The following is a 24,989-nucleotide window of genomic DNA, read 5'->3' as shown; positions in this document are numbered from 1 at the left end:
TTGGTCTAGCTAATGATAAGAAACAGAAAGTTCATGATACATAGTGATTTGTAATCAGACTTCTGCAGATTTCAATCACCCATGTGGTGAGCCTGACAGGAGGATTCAATTGTTAACAATTGGTCCTAGCTAGCTAATAGCATGTGCATCTCAATGAGTTTGGGGTCTTTATAATGTTTACTTATCAAGTCTCTATCTTCAAGTGATTAAAAGTAGTCTCTTTAAATAGAGAAAACTCAATTTCCAAAGAAAGGTAACACTTCTAGGTAGTTATGCAATGAAGAGAGAATAAGCTAAGAAGGGATAATTCTCAGCCAGAAAAAGGGGTTTTGGACAAATTAAGGAGTTTTGGTTTCAGCAAAGGTTGAACTTACGATATGAATAACTTTGCCACATTTTCTATGATTCACCAAAATAATCTAGTAATTGCTCCAGCCAGAACAAAAACTACTCACTAAATGAGATAAAAAGTCACTGAAAGTGGAATAGACTGACAAGGTGTGTCACTATGCCCAGGACATGTGACTGAACAGAAGTATGATTTAGAGAAAGCAAGGAGACACAAGTACAAACACTTGTAGGAAACTCAAGAGTTGGAAGGCACTGGGTGTGTGTGTGTCTGTGTGTTAGTTACTGAACCAATCTTATTAACTACTACTGAGTTAATTAACTACTGAGGCCACACGCCTAGAGCACGTGCTCCGCAACAAGGGAAGCCACTGCAGTGAGAAGCCCGCACACCACAACAAAGAGTAGCCCCTGCCTGGTGCAACTGGAGAAAGCCCACAAGCAGCAACAAATGCAGCCAAAAATTAAATTACAGGAAGTTTGCAGGAGCCTCTTATTCTTTATTTTTTTTTAATTAATTAATTATTTTATTTATTTTTGGACGCACTGGGTCTCCATTGCTGCGTGCGGGGTTTCTCTAGTTGTGGCAAGTGGGGGCTACTCTTTGTTGTGGTGCATGGGCTTCTCATTGCGGTGGCTTCTCTTATAGTGGAGCATGGGCTCTAGGCGCATGGGCTTCAGTAGTTGTGGCACACAGGCTTAGTAAGTTGTGGCTCTCGGGCTCTAGAGAGCAGGCTCAGTAGTTGTGGCACACGGGCTTAGTTGCTCTGTGGGATGTGGGATCTTCCTGGACCAGGGATTGAACCCGTGTCCCCTACACTGGCAGGTGGATTCTTAACCACTGTGCCACCAGGGAAGTCCCCAGGAGCCTCTTATTCTAAAAAAAGTTTTCAGGATGAACTTGTACTCAAAGCCCAAATTAATGTTCCCTGCAAGAAACTGTCTATGGGGTTGTAGGGCACAAGTACTAGACATCAGCAAACATCATCTTTCCTCTGATTCTGGAGCTCCAGATAAATCATGGTTAATAAGACTAGAGCAATGATGTGATGACATACACATTTACAAAGACTGAGGCAGTTATGAGAACAGGCTCAAGAGTCAGAGGGTCTGGTTCAAATCCTGCTTCTCCCCTTCCTAGCTGTAAAAATTAAAATTAGTAGGTCCTCTAAACCTCAATTTAAAATTGAGATAGGGGACTTCCCTGCTGGTCCAGTGGTTAAGAATCAGCCTTCCAGCGCAAGGGAAACGGGTTCGATCCCTGGTCGGGGAACTAAGATCCCACATGCCGAGGGGCAACTAAGACTTCACGCTGCAACTACTGAGGCCGTGCGCTCTGGAGCCTGTGCACCACAACGAGAGAGCCCATGTGCTGCAAGTAGAAAGCCTGTGTGCCGCAAGGAAAGATCCCGCATACTGCAACGAAGATCCTGCATGCCACAACTAAGACCCAGTGCAGCCCAATAAATAAATAAAATATAAAAAAAATTAAAAATTGAGATAACAAATACCTACCACAAGGGTTGAATGTGAGGATTATATGAGATATGACATAAAAAACACTTAATATGAAATATGGAATCAAGTAATAACCATTTAATAAATGTTGGCTATTATTCTCCTTTTCATTGACGAATTTTAATAGGGTTGAATAATTACTTTACTCCTATAAAGTCATGAAAAGCCTGAAGGGGTCTCTTATTTCTAACCATGTCACATTTTAGGTGATGCTTCCACAGTATGGTGGTACTCATGAATCCAGGACGGGGGCTCAAAAAGGTCTCAAGACCTTGTACAGCATGAAGCAGTAACTAAAAACACAAACACAAACATGTAGCTCTTATTACTTAAAAGCTTTGTGTCTTTTGACAATTTATCCAAGCCATCTGTACCTCAGCTTTCCCATCTGTAAAATGAGAAAAAATATAGTAGCTACTTCACAGGACTACTGGGAAGAATAAGTGAGATGTCCTATATGAGGTTCTTAGTTACGTAAGGTCTTGTTACACAGTAAGCACTAAAGGTCTGCTATTAGCCCTCTTGAATATCAAAGGTCTACCCTTGTGACTGTTATGCCTAATGACCAAGGCAAGTCCCAAACCATATATAAATCAGAATATCTTCTATTTGATCAGTTAATCATCTCCTAATCCAAAATGCTAAAACAGTTTGACATTATTATTAATAATCAGATCTTTGCAGTTATAAATAAGATAAAATCTCGGCAGCTACTCTTCTCACATATTTCTATTTTAATTCTTTCTCAAAACTCCAAAGCTCATTCAAATTTTGTGTATTAGCTTATTCTGTTCAGGTTCAAAACCCCATAGAAAGACTTCCCGGGTGGTGCAGTGGTTAAGAATCCGCCTGCCAATGCAGGGGACATGGGTTCGAGCCCTGGTCTGGGAAGATCCCACATGCCACGGAGCAACTAAGCCCGTGCGCCACAACTACTGAGCCTGCGTTCTAGAGCCCGCAAACCACAACTACTGAGCCCGTGTGCCACAACTACTGAAGGCTGAGCGCCTAGAGCCTGTGCTCTGCAACAAGAGAAGCCACGACAATGAGAAGAAGCCTGCACTGCAACGAAGAGTAGCCCCCACTCGCCGCAACTAGAGAAAGCCTGTGCGCAGCAACGAAGACCCAATGCAGCCAAAAAAAAAAAAACCAATACAAAATAAAATCACACAACATACCTTTCATTTCCTGGAATAAGAATTTTATACAAATAAAATTAATACCAACAAATGTTTTATATTAGAAATTATGCTATTAATATCAGATAGGAAGTGAAATTAATTTTACTTAACTAACTTTATTTCACAATCTAGAGAGCACCACAATATTTTTATAATGAAATTCATTTATGTATCACCTGATTCTTCAGCTGGTTAAGTGTCTGTCTTAAACTATCTGTTGTTGTCTGGTTACTTTTGAAAAACTCAGCTACTGCTGTATTCAAAATTATTTTATAATCGTCTTTGTTTATATCTTGTAGGCAGGCAAGATGTTGCAGACAGACATCATAATTTCCAGCCTAAAACAAAAACAAACAAACAAAATTACATACCAACTTTAAGAACTATACATTCATTTCCAAATATATTTCAGTGATCTTTATTTAAAAATTCTTACAAAGACAGATATAATTCCCCTAAATATACTAATTAAAGTCACTAGTTGAAGTAAGAGTCATGCCAATTAAGAAACTGTGATATGTCAATTATATCTCAATAAAACTGAAAAAAAAATGTGGATATTTATTTCCAAAGAATGAAACTCTAACAGTGATACATGTGCATTATATCTACAAGACACACACACATATATGGGTATGTAATATACCTATATATAGTATATATTATAATCAGATATAATATATATTAGTACATATTGCTAGCAAGGTATAATAGCCAAGGCTAGCCAAGAAAAGTAATATGATTAATTACTCCAAATTTTAATTTCTAGTATACTTGGAATACCCAAGTATCAAGTTCTTCCACTTACATGTATGTAACTTGATAATCAAATAATGTTTTCTTTCATATCGTTTAATGTCAGAAAAGTTAAAATTCTGACAATAAACTTTTGGGGTTCCACTTTAAAGTACAGTCAAGGAAGAGAACTGAAGAGAGTAGTAAAATGAAAAGACTGACTCACATACTACAAATCTAAATTTAAGAGACTTAAAAACAACATTGACAGTTAAAATATGTTTATGGAAACACAAAAATTTGGGAATGGCTCAAATTACTCTCATTCCTTTCACCATATTTAAACTCTAAAATTAAAAAAAAAATTTTAAACCTAAACCTACTCTATAAACTTAAACTCTTGAATTAGTACAGAACAAAAATTATAAATTAAAAAATTCACTGTGAAAATATTCATGCTTGACAGTTACTAAAAATGGAACAGATTAAGAGAAACCACTTCTTACTGTGAAAGCCTGGAAAGCACTGGTGGACAACTCCTTCTCTTGATCAGTAATCCCAGAGGACTGACCTGTCCCTTCATGTTTCTCTGCTCCCTGATCTGCAAACACACAAGTTTTATAGTTCTTTAGAAACAACAGTAATGCAGTGAATGTATCCCTAGTTTTCTTCTTAATTGTCTTCTTTCTAATGAAGTTGCCAAAGTTAGACCTCTCTCAACCACAATGGCTATTAGTGTCATAAGTGAGGAAGAAGCCATTCCTTCGAAAACTTAAGAAATGTTTCCTTTTGCTGTGGAAATCCTTATGTAAGGATTACAGTTCTGTCTGTCAGGTCATTCAGGCTGAGAATATTGTGTTCTCTTAAAAATATTAGATCTGTCCCCCAGCCATATACCAAAAATCCCACATATTCAAGAAAATATGCCAGGCCCTGCAGACACAAGGAGATTATAAATACATATACAATGCCTTCAAAAAGTTTATAATCCAGTTGGAACACAGCAACATTTAACAATAAGAAAACTACATTGATAAGAACTCATAGGTAATTTCCAGGCAAAGAAATCCAAAAGCCAAGATTAATACATTTAAAAAGCCTCGTTGGGACTTCCCTGGTGGTCCAGTGGTTAAGAAACCACCTTCCAATGCAGGGGACGTGGGTTCAATCCCTGGTTCGGGAACTAAGATCTCACATGCCGCAGGGCAACTAAGCCTGCACCCCACAACTAGAGATCCCGTACGCTGCAACTACTGAACCCACGTGCTCTGGAGCCTGTGTGCCACAACTAGAGAAGCCTGCGTGCCACAACTAGAGAGAAGCCCATGCGCCCAACGAAGAGCCCGGTGTACCACAATGAAAAGATCCTGTGTGCTACAACTAAGACCTGACACAGCCAAAAAAAAATTTTTTTTAAAAAGCTTCCTTAACAGAACTGTCCATGTACATTCTAATATTCACAATTTCTACCCAATTTACTCTTTTAAAAATTAGATTTTTTTAATTTAAAAAATAAACATAAAAATCTCAGCTGAACCAAGTCTTAAACTACTCAAGGACAACACCTGTTGGGTCTGAGCGTAAACTGGTTAAGACCTCCTGGTAAGGAATTGCCAATACCTGTCTATGTACATAGCCTTGACCAAACAATCCCACTTCTAGGTATTCACTCTACAAATACACAAAGATGCTCACTGCAGCACTATTTATAAAAGTGAATGTCTAGAAATAACACAACTAGAGATATCCTTAAATATCCCTCAGTTAAGAAATTGCTAACTATATATTCCAATTAAAAACAAATTGCTAACTGAAGCATGGTATAGGAATACAATGGCACACTAAACAACTGTTAAAGAAGTTGAGTCTACTTGTGTTGACATGGAAAAATATCTTCAACATCTTAAAGGAACAGATTGCAAACAGTTTTTTTTAAAAAATTAATTAATTTTTGTCTGCATTGGGTCTTCGTTGCTGCAGGCAGGCTTTCTCTAGTTGTGGGAAGTGGGGGCTACTCTTCATTGCGGTGCGCGGGCTTCTCATTGCAGTGGCTTCTCTTGTTGTGGGGCATGGGCTCTAGGAGTGTGGGCTCAGTAGTTGTGGCTAGTGGGCTCAGTAGCTGTGGTGCACGGGCTTAGTTGCTCCGTGGCATGTGGGATCTTCCCAGACCAGGGATCGAACCCATGTCCCCTGCATTGGCAGGTGGATTCCTTCCTTCCTTATTTATTTTTGGCTGAGTTGGGTCTTTGTTGCTGCGCAGGGGCTTTCTCTAGTTGTGGCGAGTGCGGGCTACTCTTCGTTGAGGTGTGCGGGCTTCTCATTGCAGTAGCTTCTCTTGCTGTGGAGCACAGGCTCTAGGCATGAGGGCTTCAGTAGTTGGGGCTCATGGACTCTAGAGTGCAGCTCAGTAGTTGTGGCGCACGGGCTTATTTGCTCCGTGGCATGTAGGATCTTCCTAGACCAGGGCTCGAAGCCGTGTCCCCTGCATTGGCAGGTGGACGCTTAACCACTGCGCCACCAGGGAAGCCCGGCAGATGGATTCTTAACCACTGCGCCACCAGGGAAGTCCTGCAAACAGTATTATACAACTGAACTTCATGTTTTGTAAAGATATATACATAGATATGTACTTCTGAATATGTACAGAATAAACTTTGGAAGGATATACATCAAACTCAGTGATTACCTTCAGGGAGTGGGATGGAAGAGTGAGAGATTTTACTTCCCTTCCTATTCCTCTCAATTGTGAAACAGAGCAGGACCCTGTCTGTGGGGCCCTCCTGGATACAAAAACCCTTCCGAACACCCCTCCCACCCCGTTTTCTTCTTTGTAGAAAAAAGCTTCAGGCTCCTAGACCTTTCCTGAGTACCAAAGGGCAGATTCAAACAGTAATTAGAGAAGGGAGGGAATGCAGAAACAAAGGTGGAGCAGTCAAGAAACAGTAGTGCAGAGTACTGGTTCCTCAAGGAATATATATAACACATCTCTTGAGTTCTTCTGCAGGAACTAAGGCCCCCACACAGGTGGAGGATAGTAACTTCAGGCTGAGCACAAGATTCCTGGACACCACCCTGTTACCTCACTACCAACCAATCAGAAGAAAGCCACACACCCTGCAGCCCTCACCCCAAATTTTGCCTATTAAAAACTTTTTTCCAAAAACCATCAGGGAGTTTGGGTTTTTTAAATACAAGCCACCCAATCTCCTTGTTTGGCCTTGCAGTAAACCTTTCCCTGCTCCAAACTCTGACATTTTGGTTTGTTTGGCCTCACTGTGCTTCAGGCACATAAACTTGCATTTGACAACACTTGTTTAAATTTTTATAATTTAAATGGGTTACTTTTTTTTTTAAGTTTTATTTTTAAATGCCTGCCTAAAACTAATACAAGGTTTTAGAATTCAGATAAGGGGTTACCTCCAGGAGTCTAGTGACTGCAAGATGCATGGGGTGGAGAGTGGGGGGTGCTTCTGGGTGTGTGAGAATTCATTAAACTGTATGTACACTTATGATGTGAGCACTTTTTGATAACTGCCTAGAAACCTGTTTTCCAGGATCATTTCAACAAATGAGTCCTCAGTAGAGCTGACTTTTGGAAGCCCTGGCGTGGCACATATAAGCAGTAAGCAAAGACCCCCGATTTCCCTCTGTCAAGATGATATCATGGTATAATGAAAACATACGTCTTGGAATCAGTCATATCTTCAGTCTGGTCTCCCCTTGACCATCTAACTCTCTTAACTAGATATTAGCTTCCTTCCCCCTTTCCTTTTGACAGAACAACTAAGGATTCCTTCCCCCTTTCCTTTTGACAGAACAACTTAGGATTCCATTGTGGTTTTTTGTTTTTTTTTTTATAAAATACTTATTTCTGCACTTTAAACATACAAATAAACAATGAAATTAGATTTAGTGTGAACAGCTCCATAGATCACTGCAAAACCCCTATTATTACAATACTCTTGAGAATCACCACTTACACTTAAAAACAAAATATAACCTGTGCTTAAGTGAACTTATCTAAGACTTAGATCTGCCCTACAAAAAAAGGTATTCTGGTATTTGGGGCTTTTTGGGGTGTTTTTGTTTTTTTAGAGGTAAATTTTATTCACAGTGTTTTTTTAAAAATATTTATTTTATTTATTTATTTTTATTTTTGCCTGTGTTGGGTCTCAGTTGCAGCATGCGAGATATTTATTGTGGTATGTGGGATCTTTCACTGCAGCATGTGAGCTCCTCTCTAGTTGTGGTGTGCGGGTTTTCTTTTCTCTAGTTGTGGTGCACGGCCTCTAGGGTGCATGAGCTCTGTAGTTGTGGCGCGCGGGCTCCAGAGCACGAGTGCTCTGTAGTTTGAGGCACACGGGCTCTCTAGTTGAGGTGTGCAGGCTCAGTAGTTATGGCGCATGGGCTTAGTTGCCCCACGGCATGTGGGATCTTAGTTCCCTGACCAGGGATCAAACCTGTGTCCCTTGCATTGCAGGATGGATTCTTTACCACTGGACCACCAGCGAAGTCCCTGGCATTGGGGTTTATTAGAAGTATTACCTCTGATAATTAAAGTTAGATAAATTAGTATTGCATTTCCACTTTTGCATACAAATAAATAAGAATTGATTCGTAACAGGGAGGACAAAAACTAATAGTTTAACAGTTTAAACCAGTGAGAGAGCTCACTGGTTTAAGAGGACCCTGTCAAACAGCTTTTTCTTTAGAAAGCCAGTAACAGTGAGTTACTGTTAACTCAACTGTTTACACAATACACCTGCTTTGCAAAACTTTCAGGTGCACAATAACAGTAAGGACCATTTTCTTTAAAATGTGTAAAAATGGGGACACAGGATTTCAGGACCCCAGAAAGCCAGGTATGAGTTTAGATTGAGACAGAACCTCAACTCTAGGTATATTCACCGTAAAATTTTAACAATGAACGTAAATACTTTGAAATTTTTTAGGAAACCTAAAGTGTTTAAAAACTTTATCTCCCCTCATAAAGAAGTACACTAAATTTAAACCAAATGCCCAAAATTCTTAGTTTGCCATCAAGTTATCTCCATAGCTTCTTCTAAAATATAGCCTCTCTAAATTAGATGACATTCTTTAATGGGACTTTTTGGCCCAACTGTCATTTATAAATTGTGATTATAAATACAAGGCAGAGGGAAACACCCAACAATTCACCAAGGCACTGAAGAGTTTAAGCTTCTACTTCCCACCAGAAGCAGATTGGCTTATGTGGCCACTGCTATCATTATTCTCTAGGAACTGTAAAAGTCTCCTAAAATCTTCCAAATAAGGAAAGAAGCCAACTTTAATAAGCTAGACTCTAAGGATGACAAGAGTCTCTGAAATAGACATTTTAGAGAACTGAGCTCAGTAAACAGACTTTTACATGTTAACCAGCTATTATTTTACCTACATTCTTTTACTTCAAGATAAAACTAGGGGAAAAAAACCCCACTCCAATAGGATTCCTATTCCTATTTTCCTTATCTTTCTGCACTTTTCAAGTTTTCTGCAAGGAACAGGTATTATTTTGACAATCAGTCTTTAAAACATTCAATTTCTTGGTAACTACTGACTTCTTACCAGAAAGAGGCTGCACGTAATTCCACAACGTGTCTTTATTTGTCCCAAAATAGTCTCTATTGCCAATTGAAAGAGTATATGACCGTTCATCCATAAGCCTGACCTTCCTTCTACTCTGGCCTAATGAACAGGGCTGACCATCTAGGCGAACAGAGCTCTTCGGCGCACAGACTTTGATGCTTTTTAAGCCAACGGGCTTCATTTCTAACCAATTAGGTTTAAACTAAGTAGAAAAGAAACACACTGCTTTTCCAAAACTGGAAAAAGTCAGTTAACGGAAAGCCCAGACACATTCCAACACAGAATGTTAACAATTCAAATCTGATTGGAGGGGCTTCCCTGGTGGCGTAGTGGTTGAGAGTCCGCCTGCCGATATAGGGCACACGGGTTCGTGCCCCGGTCCGGGAAGATCCCACATACCGTGGAGCTTCTAGGCCCGTGAGCCATGGCCGCTGAGCCTGCGCGTCCAGAGCCTGTGCTCCGTAACGGGAGAGGCCACAACAGTGAGAGGCCCGCGTACAGCAAAAAAAAAAAAAAAGAAAAAAGAAAAAAATCTGATTGGAGGGGCTTCCCTGGTGGCACAGTGGTTAAGAATCCGCCTACCAATGTGGGGAACATGGTTTTGAGCCCCGGTCCGGGAAGATCTCACGTGCCGGGGAGCAACTAGGCCCGTGCGTCACAACTACTGAGCCTGCGCTCTAGAGCCTGTGAGCCACGACTACTGAGCCTGTGAGTCACGACTACTGAGCCCGTGAGCCATGACTATTGAGCCTGTGAGCCACGACTACTGAGCCTGTGAGCCACAACTACTGAAGCCCACGCCCCTACAGCCTGTGCTCCACAACAAGAGAAGCCACTGCAATGAGAAGCCCACACACCACAATGAAGAGTAGCCCCCCTCGCTGCAACTAGAGAAAGCAACGCACAGCAAGGAAGACCCAACACAGCCAAAAATAAATAAATAAAACAAATAAATTTATTAAAAAAAAATCTGATCGGAGGATCTTCCACACAAGCTACACTTTTCAAAATACAGCTCCAATGATGTTCAAGAAAAGAAAAATTTCCCCAAAGTAAAAAGAAATGCAGGCCTAAGGAAATCTACTGCTACTCTCGCAAAATAGTGTTGATGCTTTTGTGAAGGAAAAGTTTAAATGAGGATGCCATTTCAAAGAAAAAGAATTCAGGTTTACTAAAGCCACCATCCAGCTAATGTTCACACACCTCACGTGTGGTTTTCTATCACATGACCAAGTACACCTGCCTTAGCAAAGCCCTACATACAATGGCTGATTTCTCCACAGCTCAGAGGACTAACACGTGACCAGCAATGCTATAGACTTGAGCACCCTGTCCAGCAGTGCAGAAACAAAGAACAGAATACCAAGCTTCAAGAATATCAGCACACTTTGGGAAAGACAGGCAAAGCAGAACGCTACCAGTGCTGATGACTGTTTTTATTTTCATAAATACTAGTTTAAAAAAATAGTAGTTTTTATGCATGGAGAAGAGATTTACTCTAGTTTTCAAATATTAACAGTTATTAATTTACAAGTTCAGAATGACTAGATTTTCCTCAAACTTTTACATTTAACGTCGACATCTTACTCTGTTTGGAGTTTTCATTTTAAAGGGCCGTGATGAATGTTTGATTTCACTTATACCTTCAAACAAAATTATAACTACCTTAAATAATTTAATATATTCCATTTTAACTACAACCTTAAAACATTTTTTTTTTTTTTGCGGTACGCTGGCCGCTCACTGTTGTGGCCTCTCCCGTTGGGGAGCACAGGCTCCGGACGCGCAGGCTCAGCGGCCATGGTTCATGGGCCCAGCCGCTCCGCGGCATGTGGGATCTTCCCGGACCGGGGCACGAACCCGTGTCCCCTGCATCGGCAGGCGGACTCTCAACCACTGCGCCACCAGGGAAGCCCCTTCCTACCATTTTTACAGTCATCCTGGCTCAAAATTTCAAAGCCATCTTCAAGTACTCTTCTCCCGATTTCATATTACTCATCTGGTCCTGTCTTTCCCATATTCATAATGTCATCAACCTTTTCCTATTAAGCCTACTACTGCCATCCTCATAGTCCAAATTCTCAGATAAATTCAAATCTAGGATTTTGCATCCTAACTCCAGCCACTTTCTCCTTTCAAATAACTATCAAAAGTAAAGTCAAATAAATCACCCTAAAATATTGCTGGTGTTTCACACCGCTTTTCTGTTACATAGGGACATGAACCTTAGGACTTTCAACTGCCCCTTCAATGTTTATCTTTGAATCATAAAGGGAGGATGGGATCAGGGTGGATGGGAACCCCCTTCCTTCATGATTTGGTTGAAATACAAATCAGGGTGTGAGAACTGCTGGCTGATCAATCACTAAGAAGCCACGTAACCTAGAAGCACAGGTAAATTAATTCTCCAGGAGGTGAGTCTTGACCAGCTGGAAACAGGAAATGGGAGAAAGCTGGACAAATAAATCATCCCTTCTTTCTCTCTCATATGGACTATTCTGAAGTGTAATTTCTCCTTGAAAGCCTTACAGAAAAGTCCCATATGCAAATGACCTGCTACATCTCTTCACAGGTCACGATGGAACAGTAGCTAGGGCTGTAATGTAGTTCATCTTCCTTTGCCTTCCTTCCTTCTCTCCCTCACCTTCACTATCCTGGGCTTGCACCTTCCAAAAAGTGAACACCTTAATCGGGTTCTGCTTCCCAGAGGGTGTGGGCTAAAACATACACCTCACCTCAGCTGATCCTCACAAGCTGTAACCTGGGGAGGTAAATAAATGAGAAAGCTATTAGGAATAAATTAGAAAATTATTAGGACCCCCATTTTACAAATGAAGAAACTGAGGCTTAACTCAGAACCTTTCCCAAGGAGCAAGGACATTGTTCAAATGTCACCTCTAAGAGAGCCCTTCCTTCTCTAACCAATCCACTCAAAGTAGGGTCCCTGCTCTCAGTTATCCTCTATCCTTTTACTCATTTTTTCTTTTCTTCACAATATTTATCACAGCTTGAAATCCGAATTATTTCTTACTTTGTTTACATGTTTATCTGCCTTTCTTACTACATTACAAGCTCCTCATGGACAGAGACTTCGCAGTGTCTGGCAGAGCAGGCTATTGGTGAATATTTAATGAATAAATTAATATCACAACATTAGCTGGTCTCAGCTAGTTTCTGAGCTTCCAGTCTTGTTTCATTTAAACCCATCCTTGGACTTCCCTGGTGGTCCAATGGTTAAGGCTCCACGCTTCCACTGCAGGGGGCACAGGTTTGATCCCTGATCGGGGAACTAAGATCTAAAGGTCGAGAGGTGAGGCCAAAAAAAAAAAAAAAAAAAAATCCATTCTCTACCACAGTCAGTGTGATCAGGTCACTTACCTCCTTAAATCCTTTCATGGGCCTCTTTCTTAACCTAATGAAGAACAATCTCCATGAAAAGGGTCTTGGGCTCAGGAGCTCAGAGTTGAAGCAGCATATAAACTAGATTTTGAATGAGAAGCATGTTCACCAGATAGAGAAGAGAAAGAAGGGCATTACCGCTCAGAAACTCAAAAGAACATGATACTTTTTAAGAATCATTTCTGGTGTGAAGAGCTAGATGTGATGATATAGAAGTATCAGATGGGAAAAGATTGTGAAGAGCCTCACAAATGACATTAAGGAGTGAGGATCTGATGCACAAAAAATGGCACAGTCTTAGAAAGTTTATAGGCAAGGAATGGTATGATCTAAATAGTGTTTTAGAAATAAAGTGAAAACGCAGCAGTGAGAATGGACTGGATAGGAAGAGACAAAACCATTCAGAAGGATGCTCAATGTGAAACAGACCACATCAAGAGATAAAGGCCAGATGTATACGTATAGCTGATTCACTTTGCTGTACAGCAGAAACTAACACAACATTGTAAAGTAACTGTACTCCAATTTTTTTTTAAAAAAAGAGAGAGATAAAGGCCAGAACAACCGCACTTGAAATGGGGATGGAGAGGAGGAGCGGAGAGATTCATGGGGCCACACTAAACACTCATCTACTTAATACAAATTCAACCTTATTATCTAGGTAGGAAGTTTCCTACACTGTGGCCTATAAACTTAAACCAATCAAAGAAAGGCCCCAAATCACTCTGGACCTTATTCTTCTACTACATATATTACATAGCTCTTCCCAAATGGGAGTGCCACTATAATAAGGCTGACTCTAACAGACTGAATAGCAGGTCTTCAAAAGCAGGGAGTGTGTCATATCCATTTCTTTAATATCCAAGGCAGTGCCTGGCACTCAATTTTTATGAACGAATGAATGAATAAGTAGAAGAATGCTTTATGACTGAAACAGGACTTGAAAACAACATAGGTTTTAGGCCTAAAAAGGTCATTCCAGGCAAGTGCAATGGTATGGGTGAATAGAAATGGTAAACCTGGGGGAGAGACAATGTCCTAAACTAAGATGGAATATGTTGGTCCTCTTGGTCCAGCCTTGCATAGGCCATGCTTATTCCCTGCCTGGAACTTTCTCCCACCCACCCCTCCTCATTCCGTATGGCTCACCCCTTCATTTCGTTGGGGTGTCTGCTCAAATATCACCTCACCAGAGGCTTTCCCTGACCAGCCTACCTAAAATTCTCTAGCGCCCTCTAAAGGTTTAGCCTCACTCTCTAAACCTTTTCTCTTGTTTTTCTTCTTAGTAGATTACTGAAGAGATGCTCTGACAATTTCATTCATCTGTACCTATATTAGGCTTGGCTCACTTTAATTTCAAATCAAGTTCGTCAGTTATTGAGATCAGGACCTAATAAAAAAATTACAGCACATTGAGATTTTTTCCTTTTTTTTTTTTTTTTTTTTGCGGTACGCGGGCCTCTCACTGTTGTGGCCTCTCCCGTTGCGGAGCACAGGCTCCGGACGCGCAGGCTCAGCGGTCATGGCTCACGGGCCCAGCCGCTCCGCGGTACGTGGGATCTTCCCGGACCGGGGTACGAACCCGTGTCCCCTGCATCGGCAGGCGCACTCTCAACCACTGCGCCACCAGGGAAGCCCTCTTTTCCTTTTTTAAAAAAATTAATTTTACTGTAAAAAGTCTAACTGTTGACCACTTCTAAGTCCTGTCATTTAAGTTCCTTCCAACAAAACCTGGATGGATGCCACAGAGAACATTATTTTCTTACAGGAAATATACACCAGACCGTCGCAGAGTAGGCAGGAAAGAATTTTATATTCCTCAATGGAGAAGATTCTAGGAATGGAGCAGTAATCCATAAAGAAAATCGTCGAGATTAAACTTAAGGGGAAAAGAGGTTCTAAACGCAAGATATTATAGAGAGCACAGCTCGAAGTGAGACACGATAATGTTATGCCTATTTCAATAAGTTGTTTTTACAAAGCTAATTACACAAGACGTCGCTGACCATAGGCAGGCTGATGTGGCGGAAACCACCCAGATGAGTCCTAGCCCGAGCCGGGGGCATCAAGGTAGCCGCATCTCCGGGGTGAACTTTCCTTGCTCTGCCTTCCTCAGTGGGAATTCGAAAAGTCTGTGAAGCGGCCACCTAGATTTAAGCTTTTTAAATCTGAGATATTCCGGAGAGCCGGGCAAAGGCGGCCAGAAGCGGCTTCATACTGCACTTGGTAAGAAACTATCGGACCTTGGGCCCAAAGACTCACAGTAGCGACGGCCAAGGGAGGAGATGGGGGAGAGAAATGCACGCTCCAATTAGAGTCGCCCCGGAGTCCCCATCCCTCGTCCCCACCCGGGGCCCCGCCACCGCAGCATAGGGTCTGCCCGCCCCCGCGGGTCCCGCCGCCCCAGCGCGCGAGGCGCGGGCGCCTCACCTGCAGGCTTGTCTGCGGCCATCTTCCCGCCTCGGCTCGGGTTCCCCGCAGGTGGCGTGGCCTCCACTCCAGCTGCCCGGCTTACCGCTATCCTGGACCTCGGAGGACGACCCTGCGCCCAGTCCGGCTCCGGGCCCCTGGGTTCCGGCCTGGGGAGTGGGCAGACGGCGGGCTGAGGAAGTGACGAAGACTAGTTTGCGTCGTCTAGCAACAGCAGCAGCGTCTCCGCCCCGGGCGGTGCCACTACCTCCAGCCATGCACGGTTTCCGCCCCGCCGCGTCCCCTGACACACTACTTCCGGGGGCCGCGGCCGGCGTGGGAACTGCGGCTGGCCCCGCCCCACGCTGGCGTCCCCGGCGGCCCGCCCCCTGCGGCGTGAGCGCGCGCGCCCGGCCGGACGTGCGCTCACCCGCGCGTCTGCGCGTGTATTGGGTGTGCCGGGTGGGAGCTGCGCGCCGCTGCTGTGTGCTTATCCTGGTTAGAATTCTCGAGTATCCGAGCTCTTGTCCCTCATTTTACATAAAACCAGAGTAACTGCACCTGACATCTATATGGTAAGCATTGAGCCTTGCACTTGGCTTGTACACTTTTAATGATTTCTCTCAGCTCTGTGAGAAGGCACAGTTGCGATTCCCCGTTTGGAAACAAAACGAAACATTTTATTTTAGAGGTTTTAGATTTACAAGAAAATTGCAAAATGATACATGGAGCTCTTGTATACTCTTCACCTAGTTCCCCCTGTTGTGATCCTCTTGAATAATTATTACATTACTATGGTACATCCGTCACATCTAAGAAACAACTTTGGTTGGTACATTACTATTAACTAAATTCAACATTTAAAAAAATGAAAAAACACTTTTTTAGTCAATGTCGATTTTCTGTTCCAGGATCTTGTCCAAGATACCACATTAAATTATTCATGTCTCCTTAGGCTTTTTTTTTTTTTTTCCCGCTCTGCTGCGCCGCTTGCAGAATCGCAGAGTCTTAGTTCTCCGACCAGGGATCGAACCTGGGCCAGCATCCAAGTCCTAACCACTGGACCGCTAGGGAATTCCCTCCTTAGGCTATTCTCGTCTGTAATCACTTCTCAGATTTTCCTTGTTCCTGATGACTTTAACAGCTTTGAAGAATACTGGTCAAGATTTTTTTTTTTTTTTTTTTGCGGTACGCGGGCCTCTCACTGTTGTAGCCTGTCCCGTTGCGGAGCACAGGCTCCGGACGCTCAGGCTCAGCGGCCATGGCTCACGGGCCCAGCCGCTACGCGGCATGTGGGATCTTCCCGGACCAGGGCACGAACCCGTGTCCCCTGCATCGGCAGGCGGACTCTCAACCACTGCGCCACCAGGGAAGCCCTAGTATGTCTTTTGATGAGTATGTTAGAGCCCACATAAAAAGACACCTGCAGTGTTTACTGATCTAGCCACTGTAAGGAGCCTCTCAATAAAAAAGGAATTAAAAGGAAATTGAGAGAATTTGGGCTTTTGCTGGATGATTTTAAAGAGGGATTAGGGAAGTTGAGGGGTTGGCAGTTTTGGATTGGAGGCAGTCAGGAAACAGACAATTCAGTGATTGAGTGTCTTAGTTTTTATCTAGTAGTTTTTATCTAGGAGGCAGGAGGATTAAAGCAAGGCTAGAGAGTTGTCATTGGTCAGGGAGCTGCATCAGTCATGTTAGAAGAAGGAGGTGTTCCCTCATTTTTGTGCTTATGGAGGGCTTCATTTCTGTCTTGTCCCAAACACAATTATGGTGTAACCTTCTCTGAACATGTTCATATTCTGTGAGTGTAGTGTATGTCCCGCTGGGAGTGTTCTGCTAGAAGAATTGTTTTTCTCTTAAGTCTCCAGGCTTGTCAGCAGAGCCATTTTTCACTTTCTCACATGTGGTCCCACCTCTTGGACCTTACCCATTTCACAGATATGGAAAATGAGGTGTTAACCCACTTTCTCAAGTAACAAGACTAGTAAACAACTATTATCTTAACTGTTACATTCAGCTTTAAAGGTTCTAGAATTCGCCTATGTGGAAAACGTCTTGGGTCTCTTCTCTCACCTTTCCATATTGGCAGCTCTCCCTCGTTTACAGGGAGGAAGAAGAGTTAATTCAGACATGGGAGGTGTGGGACTTCCCCAGTGGCGCATTGATTAAGAATCCGCCTGCCAATGCAGGGGACACGGGTTCGAGCCCTGGTCCGGGAAGATCCCGCATACCGCGGAGCAACTAAGCCCGTGCACCACAACTCCTGAAGCCTGCAGGCCTAGAGCCCTTGCTCTGCAACAAGAGAAGCCACTGCAATGAGAAGCCCATGCACCGCAACAAAGAGTAGTCCCCTCTTGCCGCAACTAGAGGAAGCCCGCACGCAGCAATGAAGACCCAACGCAGCCAAAAATAAATAGATAAATAAATAAAAATTTATTTAAAAAAAAAAGTGGGAGGTAAAAAATCTCAGTGGGACTCTGCTTGGTCACCAGCCATGGTGAGTCAATTCGCATCCAGCTAGTGATGGTACCAGCTAGTGATGGTACCACTGTGTACCCACAGTGCCTCAAACCCGATGTGGTCCTTGCCATTTGTGGAAGACTGTCTCCAAGAATGGTTGTCACCAGTCCCTCCCATCCCAATATGAACATTGCTGCTCTTCCCCTCCCTTTGAATATGAGTTGTGACTTGCTCCAACCAACAGAATGCAGAAGTGATGCTGAGCCAGTTTTGGTTCTAGCCCTTGAAAGGCATGGCAGTGTCCACTTTTCCTCCCTTGTACTCAGCTACCATGCTGTAAGGCTATAAGACTGTCCTGCTGGAGCGAGACCATGAGAAGGGGAGCCAAGATGTCCCAAGTGACAACCAGCACCAAGGTTCCAGACATAAGAATGAAGCCTTCTTGAACCTTCTAGCCCAATCCAGCTGCCAGCTCAATGCAGTCACATGAGTGATCCTAGCTAACATCATATGAAGCAGAAAAACTGCTCAGGGGCTTCCCTGGTGGTGCAGTGGTTGGGAGTCCACCTGCCAGTGCAGGGGACACAGGTTCGATCCGTGGTCCGGGAGGATCCCGCGTGCTGCAGAGCAACTAAGCCCATGCACCACAACTACTGAGTCCACGTGCTGCAGCTACTGAAGCTCGCGCACCTAGAACCTGTGCTCCACAACAAGAGAAACCACCATAATGAGAAGTAGCCCCCACTGGCCAGAACTAGAGAAAGCCCGCACGCAGCAATGAAGACCCAATGCAGCCAAAAAAAAAAAAAAAAAAAAGAAAAGAAAAACTGCTCAGTCAACCCCCAGAATGGTGAAAAATAATAAGTTATTGTTATTGGACAATGACTAATTTAAAAAATTGAGATATAAGCACATACCATGCAATTCACCATTTTAAAGTATATAATTCCATGGTTTTTAGTATATTCACAAAGTTGTGCAGACATTACCAATATCTAATTCTGTGTCAAACCAGCAAGGTAGAGTGGGGTTTTTCGGGGTTTTTTTTTTTGGCCATACCTTGTGGCATGCAGGATCTTTCCCCACCAGGGATCAAACCGGTGCCCCCTGCCGTGGAAGCACGGAGTCTTAACCACTGGACCACCGGTCCTGTTTTTTGTTTTTTTGTTTTTTTTAATGACTCATTGGTGCCTTCTCCTTGAGGACATTTCCAATTTACAAGTGAAGAAAAAAATATGTATGTTAAACATATTTTTATTACTCTCTAAAACCTGAATTCAGAAAGATTATTCAACTATAAATAATGGGAAAATTGAGTAGTTAAAATTTTATCATCATCATGATGAGATATTTCAGAACACAGAAAAGTACAGATATATTATGACAAGTTTATTTACCACTCAGATTTGACAAATGTCAACGTTCACCACGTTTGCTTCAGATCTTTCTTTTGAAAACCGTTACTGGTACAGATGAGTTCAATTTATATTCCCTTCCTGATTGCATTTCCCTTACTCTCTTCCCAGAGGTAGGCACTTCTTTGAAGATGCTATGTGTCCTTGTAGTCCATGTTTAAAACATGATATACCCATAAACAACATTTATTATTATTCATTCAACTTTAAATATCACACTGACGGTATCATTCTGAAACTTGCTTTTTAATTTCTTTTATTTAAAAAAATTAAAAAGGGACTTCCCTGGTGGTGCAGTGGTTAAGACTCTGCACTCCCAATGCAGGGGGCCTGGGTTTGATCCCTGGTCAGGGAACTAGATCCCGTATGCCGCAACTAAGAGCCTGCATACTGCAACTAAAAGATACTGCACATGGCAACAAAGATCCCGTGTGCTGCAGCTAAGACCTGGCACAGCCAAATAAGTAAGTAAATAAATAAATATTTTTAAAATAAAATAAAATGTTTTAAAATAATTTTTAAATTAAAATTTTTTTTTTTTTTGCCACACCATGGGGCTTGTGGGATCTTAGTTCCCCAACCAGGGATTGAACCCGGGCCACGGCAGTGAAAGCGCCTAGTCCTAACCCCTGGACTGCCTGGGAATTCCCTGAAACTTGCTTTTTCAACTCAATGCTACATTTTTGAGATTGAAATATATATTCATAATATATAATATTCATTTAAAATATATAATATATTTATATAAACATTATAAATGTATTAAATGTATTATATATATAAATAAACATATATATTATATATATAATATATATAATAAATGTATTATATATATTAAACAACATATATAGTTTATATTTATATATTTATATATTTATATTCCACTAAATGATGATCACTTAGGTATACTTTTGTAGCATGATCCTTACATAGAAGTCTCATAGGGACTTCCCTGGCAGTTCAGTGGTTAACACTCTGCACTTCCAACGCACGGGGCTTGGGTTCAGTCCCGGTCGGGGAACTAAGATCCCACATGCCTCGCAGTGTAGCCAAAAAAGAAAAGTCTCATAAATAATAAAGGCATTAAATATCTCACTGATGAGAAATCTGCAGGTAGACTGTTCCGTTGCTAAATCAGTGACTCAGCAGTGTCAAGATGCAGTTGGGCATCCCTGGGGTTCTATCTTCCTCTTGTGGTCCCAAGATAATGGCCATAGCTCTGAGCATCATACGCTTGCCTGTCGCGGTATCCAAAGGAAGTGGAGGAAGGGGGAAAAGAATTTTCCTTTTCCAGCCTTATTCTCTAACAAATAGGTACCACATTTCATCAAACCCAAGATCCTATCAATTTACTACTAAAAATAAAGAGTGCTGACAATTAAACTGACTTAATGCTTTCTTATCCCTTAGAATTTATGTTTAAATAAATAGCTCTTTGAGACCTAGACATAAAATTTTTAAAATTATATATTACTCCTGAGTATACAAAACAAGAAAATAGAAATGAACTAAATTGTTTAAGGTATTTTCAGAACGTCTTCCCGCCAGAGTTCCACTCTAAATTACTTTTCAATTCAGTGCCTTCCCTGTCTGTGTTCATCACCCTCTGTGCCCTCAGGAACACTGGCAGGACAGCAGTCTCCTCACAGAATCACCACTGTTGTCTCAAGAAGGCCCATTCTGCAGGTTTCAGTTCTGGCACTTTCTGGATCTTACCAGAAGTCACGAATGGTAGGTTTTCAGATCGTTTGCACACACACGGGGAACGACAATCACACCATAGCAGCCATCTGACAGAGATTGTGAGAAGCCTGATAATTTCAGAAACAAAAGAAAGAGTGTGTGTCTTAGAATCAATGAAGTACAGTGAATCTTTCTCAGAAGTCTCTCACCAAAATCTCCCGTTAGTTCTCCTCGGTGAAGTTGGTAGCCTGCCCACCACTGGATCAATTACTGGCAAAAGAGATTCCATCTTATGCCTTGGATTCATCACAATGCATCCATAAAACATTTATGTGGGGGATAAGTAAAATCAGGATTTTGTTAAACAGGAGGAGCAGGAACGGACTGCTGAAAGGACAGTCCCTTATCACTTTATCACTGTTTTTCTCTTATTGACAGACTCATTTCCAATTTTCATTTTACAAACACAGCTGCAGAACCACCCTTGGACATGTGCACTGTTACCAGAGCTTCTCTAGGATACATACTATAAGGTGGAATTTATTTGAAAGTATAACGAATCCTATGTGTCTATCCCCTAGCCTCATTTCATCATAGACTTATTTCATCTCCCCTGTCCCCTTCTTATGTTTTTGTTGCTGGAATATTTTAAAGCAAGTCCCAGACATCATACCATTCACTTCTAAACACTTCAGTATGCACCCCAAAAGGAATATCCAAATACTTTCTTGCATAACCACAATGCCATTATCACATCTAACACAATTCAAAATAATTCCTTAATATCATTCAATTACCAAGCCATACTCAAATTTCCTCTATTGTATAAAAATACTCTTTCTGTAATTTCTGTTTAGAATCAGGATCAAACAAGATCTCTTTTATTTGGTTATGTCTCTTGTGTTTCTTATAAGTCTTTTAAGTCCTATGTTTCTCTTAATCTAGAACAGTCCCCTACCCTTTTATTTTTTCTTTCATTGACTGGTTGATGAAATTAGAGTCCAATATAAGATCCCTCCTTTGAGATCTGGTATATTGCTTCCTTGTGGACTACATCCTTTATGCTCAATATTTCCTGTGGACTGGAGATCAGCTTTAAAGGCTTGATTATATTATGATTCAAAAAAACTTTTCCCTGAGAATCTTTCCTAGGTGGTGCTGTGTACTTTTTGCATCACTGTCTGGAGGCATGTTATACTTTCTGTCTCATTTTTGGTGACATTTAGATTGATCCTTGGGTTCAGATAGTGACAGTCTGATTTTTTTTTTTTTTTTTTTTTTTGCTGCGTTGGGTCTTCATTGCTGTGCGCAGGCTTTTCTCTAGTTGGGGCGAACGGGGGGCTACTCTTCATTGCGGTGCACGGGTTTCTCATTGTACTGGCTTCTCTTGTTGCAGAGCACGGGCTCTAGGCATGTGGGCTTCAGTAGTTGCAGCACCTGGGCTCAGTAGTTGTGGCTCACGGGCTCTAGAGCACAGGCTCAGTAGTTGTGGCACACGGGCTTAGTTGCTCTGTGGCATGTGGGATCTTCCCGGACCAGGGCTTGAACCCGTGTCCCCTGCATTGGCAGGTGGATTGTTAACCACTGCACCACCAGGGAAGTCCCTGACAGTCTGATTTTTATACATTTCCTACCAGCCTTTCTCCTAGTGGTTTCTGAAGCACTAATGATCACTGCCTTAATCAGTTATTTCACTAATAGTTGAAACAATTTTCGACTTTCGACACTCCTGCCTCCGTTAACTAGAATCAGGGCTGAGAGCCTCCGTGAATTTTATACGCTAGGCATCTCCCTTGCCTTACCTTAGTCCTAGCCCTAGCTAGAATTCTTCTGCAGTGAAAAACTTTCCCTTGTCCACAGTGATATTTGGTTACACTGAAATTCAGTTTATATCAGAAAGGTAGGATGAATGCTTAGTTCTTTCCCCTATAATTATTGATGTTCCGAGGAGTAAGTTGATGTCCCAACAATCTCTAGGACTATTTCTTTTCTAAAAAATTATTCTGAACTCATATATTTTTTATATGTTCAATATGTTTTAATCAACTGCAGTCCTTAATCTTTTTGAAATTAAAGTCCATGTGTGGACTTCCCTGGTGGCGCAGTGGTTAAAAATCCACCTGCCAACGCAGGGGACACAGGTTCGAGCCCTGGTCGGGGAAGATCCCACATGCCACGGAGCAGCTAAACCTGTGCACCACAACTACTGAGCCTGTGCTCTAGAGCCCGTGAGCCACAAATACTGAGTCCGAGTGACACAACTACCGAAGCCTGTGCGCCTAGAGCCCGTGCTCCGCAACAGGAGAAGCCACCGCAATGAGAAACCCGCGCACCGCACCGAAGAGTAGCCCCCGCTCTCGGCAACTAGAGAAAAGCCCGCGTGCAGAAAGGAAGACCCAATGCAGCCAAAAATTTTTTAAAAAAAGGCATTCTCAGAGAACTGTAGCCCTATCCTCACCTGCACTTCCCATTCCCATTATCTTCTCTTTTTACCCTTTTCCACCCACCCACCCCTGGTAATCAACTTAAGTTCCTGAGAACTTCAGTTACCCCCCACCTTTTAGAAATATGTAAAATGTGAACATTTCTGAAGTAGAGACTCTTAGTCACCTACCCCGGATGAGTTCGTCTTCCAAAGTCATACAGTCAGTGGTGGGGGGAGGGATAAAGTGGGAAATTGGTATTGACATATACATACTGATATGTATAAAATAGATAACTAAAAAGGACCTACTGTATAGCACAGGGAACTCTGCTCAATACAATGTAATGACCTGTATGGGAATAGAATTTTAAAAAAGAGTGGATATTTGTGTATGTATAACTGATTCACTTTGCTGAACAGCAGAAGGTAACACAACATTGTAAATCAACTATAGTCCAATAAAAAAAATAAAGCATTGAATATTTTTAAAAAGTCATACAATCTATAATTTTCACTCATCAAAGGCTCCCTTCTCCTACTCTCCCTGGCAGCTAGGTGTAGTCACAGGACTACTGCTTTAAAAGGTTTTTGCATGTCTTCTTTTCCTCTTTTTTCTTTTTCTTCCAATTCTCCATCCTGCTGCCTAGAATGTAAATGTGATGGCTGGAACTCTAACAGCTATCTTAGATCTTGAAGCCAAGAGTCCAAGGGATAGAGGAGTGGAAAGCTTAAAGAGCTTGCATTCCTGATGATATCATAGACGCTCCATACCAGTTCCAGACTGCATTTGTGTGTGTGTTGCATGCAAGGCTTATTCATTGTTTTTTGGTTTTTTTAAAAATTTATTTATTTTATTTATTTATTTTTGGCTGCGTTGGGTCTTCGCTGCTGCACACGGGCTTTCTCTAGTTGCGGCGAGCGGGGGCTACTTTTTGTTGCGGTGGGCAGGCTTCTCATTGTGGTGGCTTCTCTTGTTGCAGAGCACAGGCTCTAGGCACGCGGGCTTCGGTACTTGTGGCAAGTGGGCTCAGTAGTTGTGGCTCGCGGGCTCTAGAGCACAGGCTCAGTAGTTGTGGCGCACAGGCTTAGTTGTTCCATGGCATGTGGGATCTTCCCAGCAAGGGCTTGAACCCTTGTTCCCTGCATTGGCAGGCGGATTCTTAACCACTGCACCACCAGGGCAGCCCCTATTCATTGTTAATTTGGGTGTTCTATCACATAAAGCTGAAACTAATCTTTTTTTAATTAATTTATTTATTTGCTTGTGCCGGGTCTTGGTTGTGGCAAACGGGCTCCTTAGTTGCAGCTCTTGGGCTCCTTAGTTGCAGCTCGAGGGCTCCTTAGTTGTGGCATGCAGGCTCCTTAATTCTGGCATGCGAACTCTTAGTTGCAGCATGCATGTGAGATCTAGTTCCCTGACCAGGGATCGAACCCAGGCCCCCTGCATTCGGAGCGCAGAGTCTTAACCACTGCGCCACCAAGGAAGTCCCTGAAACTAATCTTAACTGCTTCAGTTTCTAAATGAAATTAAGCAAATAGATCTGATTTTATTTTTGCTTGTGTCATTTAAATTTATTATTTCATTATTTATGGTCCCACGTAAATCCTGTAATAACTCAGAATGAAAACCATAAGTTTGCATTAGAAATTTTGGTATTGTGATGTCGTCAGGGCTAATATTGATATATGGTTAGTGTTCATGCGTATGGTTATGCTGGTTGTTTACAGATGACTCCAGTACTGAATGAAAAGTGCCTATGCCATATTTGCTACTAAATATTTCAAAAATCACCCCAAATAAGAATTGCA

General features: G+C 42.1%; 1 protein-coding gene across 4 annotated transcripts in view; it reads right to left on the bottom strand.

Annotated features, from left to right (window-relative positions):
• Positions 1–15,528, bottom strand: part of CNOT10 (CCR4-NOT transcription complex subunit 10) — a 62,862-nt gene extending 47,334 nt beyond the window's left edge. For 2 of the 4 annotated variants that reach the window (XM_027088363.1, XM_027088364.1), the window contains exons 1-3: positions 15,304–15,490; positions 4,289–4,383; positions 3,224–3,385 (exon numbers count right to left, since the gene is read on the bottom strand). In XM_027088363.1, the coding sequence (XP_026944164.1) occupies positions 3,224–3,385; positions 4,289–4,383; positions 15,304–15,475 (429 nt within the window). In that variant the 5' untranslated portion in view covers positions 15,476–15,490. Of the gene's footprint in view, positions 1–3,223; positions 3,386–4,288; positions 4,384–15,218 lie in introns of all 4 variants that reach the window. The other 2 variants (XM_027088365.1, XM_027088367.1) reach the window with 2 other exon arrangements.
• Positions 15,529–24,989: the final 9,461 nt, after the last annotated feature.

This window comes from Aethalodelphis obliquidens, unplaced genomic scaffold (assembly GCF_003676395.1).
Source record: "Aethalodelphis obliquidens isolate GAN/ISIS:26980383/991018 unplaced genomic scaffold, ASM367639v1 scaffold62, whole genome shotgun sequence".
NCBI classification, from domain to species: domain Eukaryota; kingdom Metazoa; phylum Chordata; class Mammalia; order Artiodactyla; family Delphinidae; genus Aethalodelphis; species Aethalodelphis obliquidens.
Note: the sequence above shows the minus strand (reverse complement) of the source record. Positions and strands in the feature narration are given on the sequence as shown.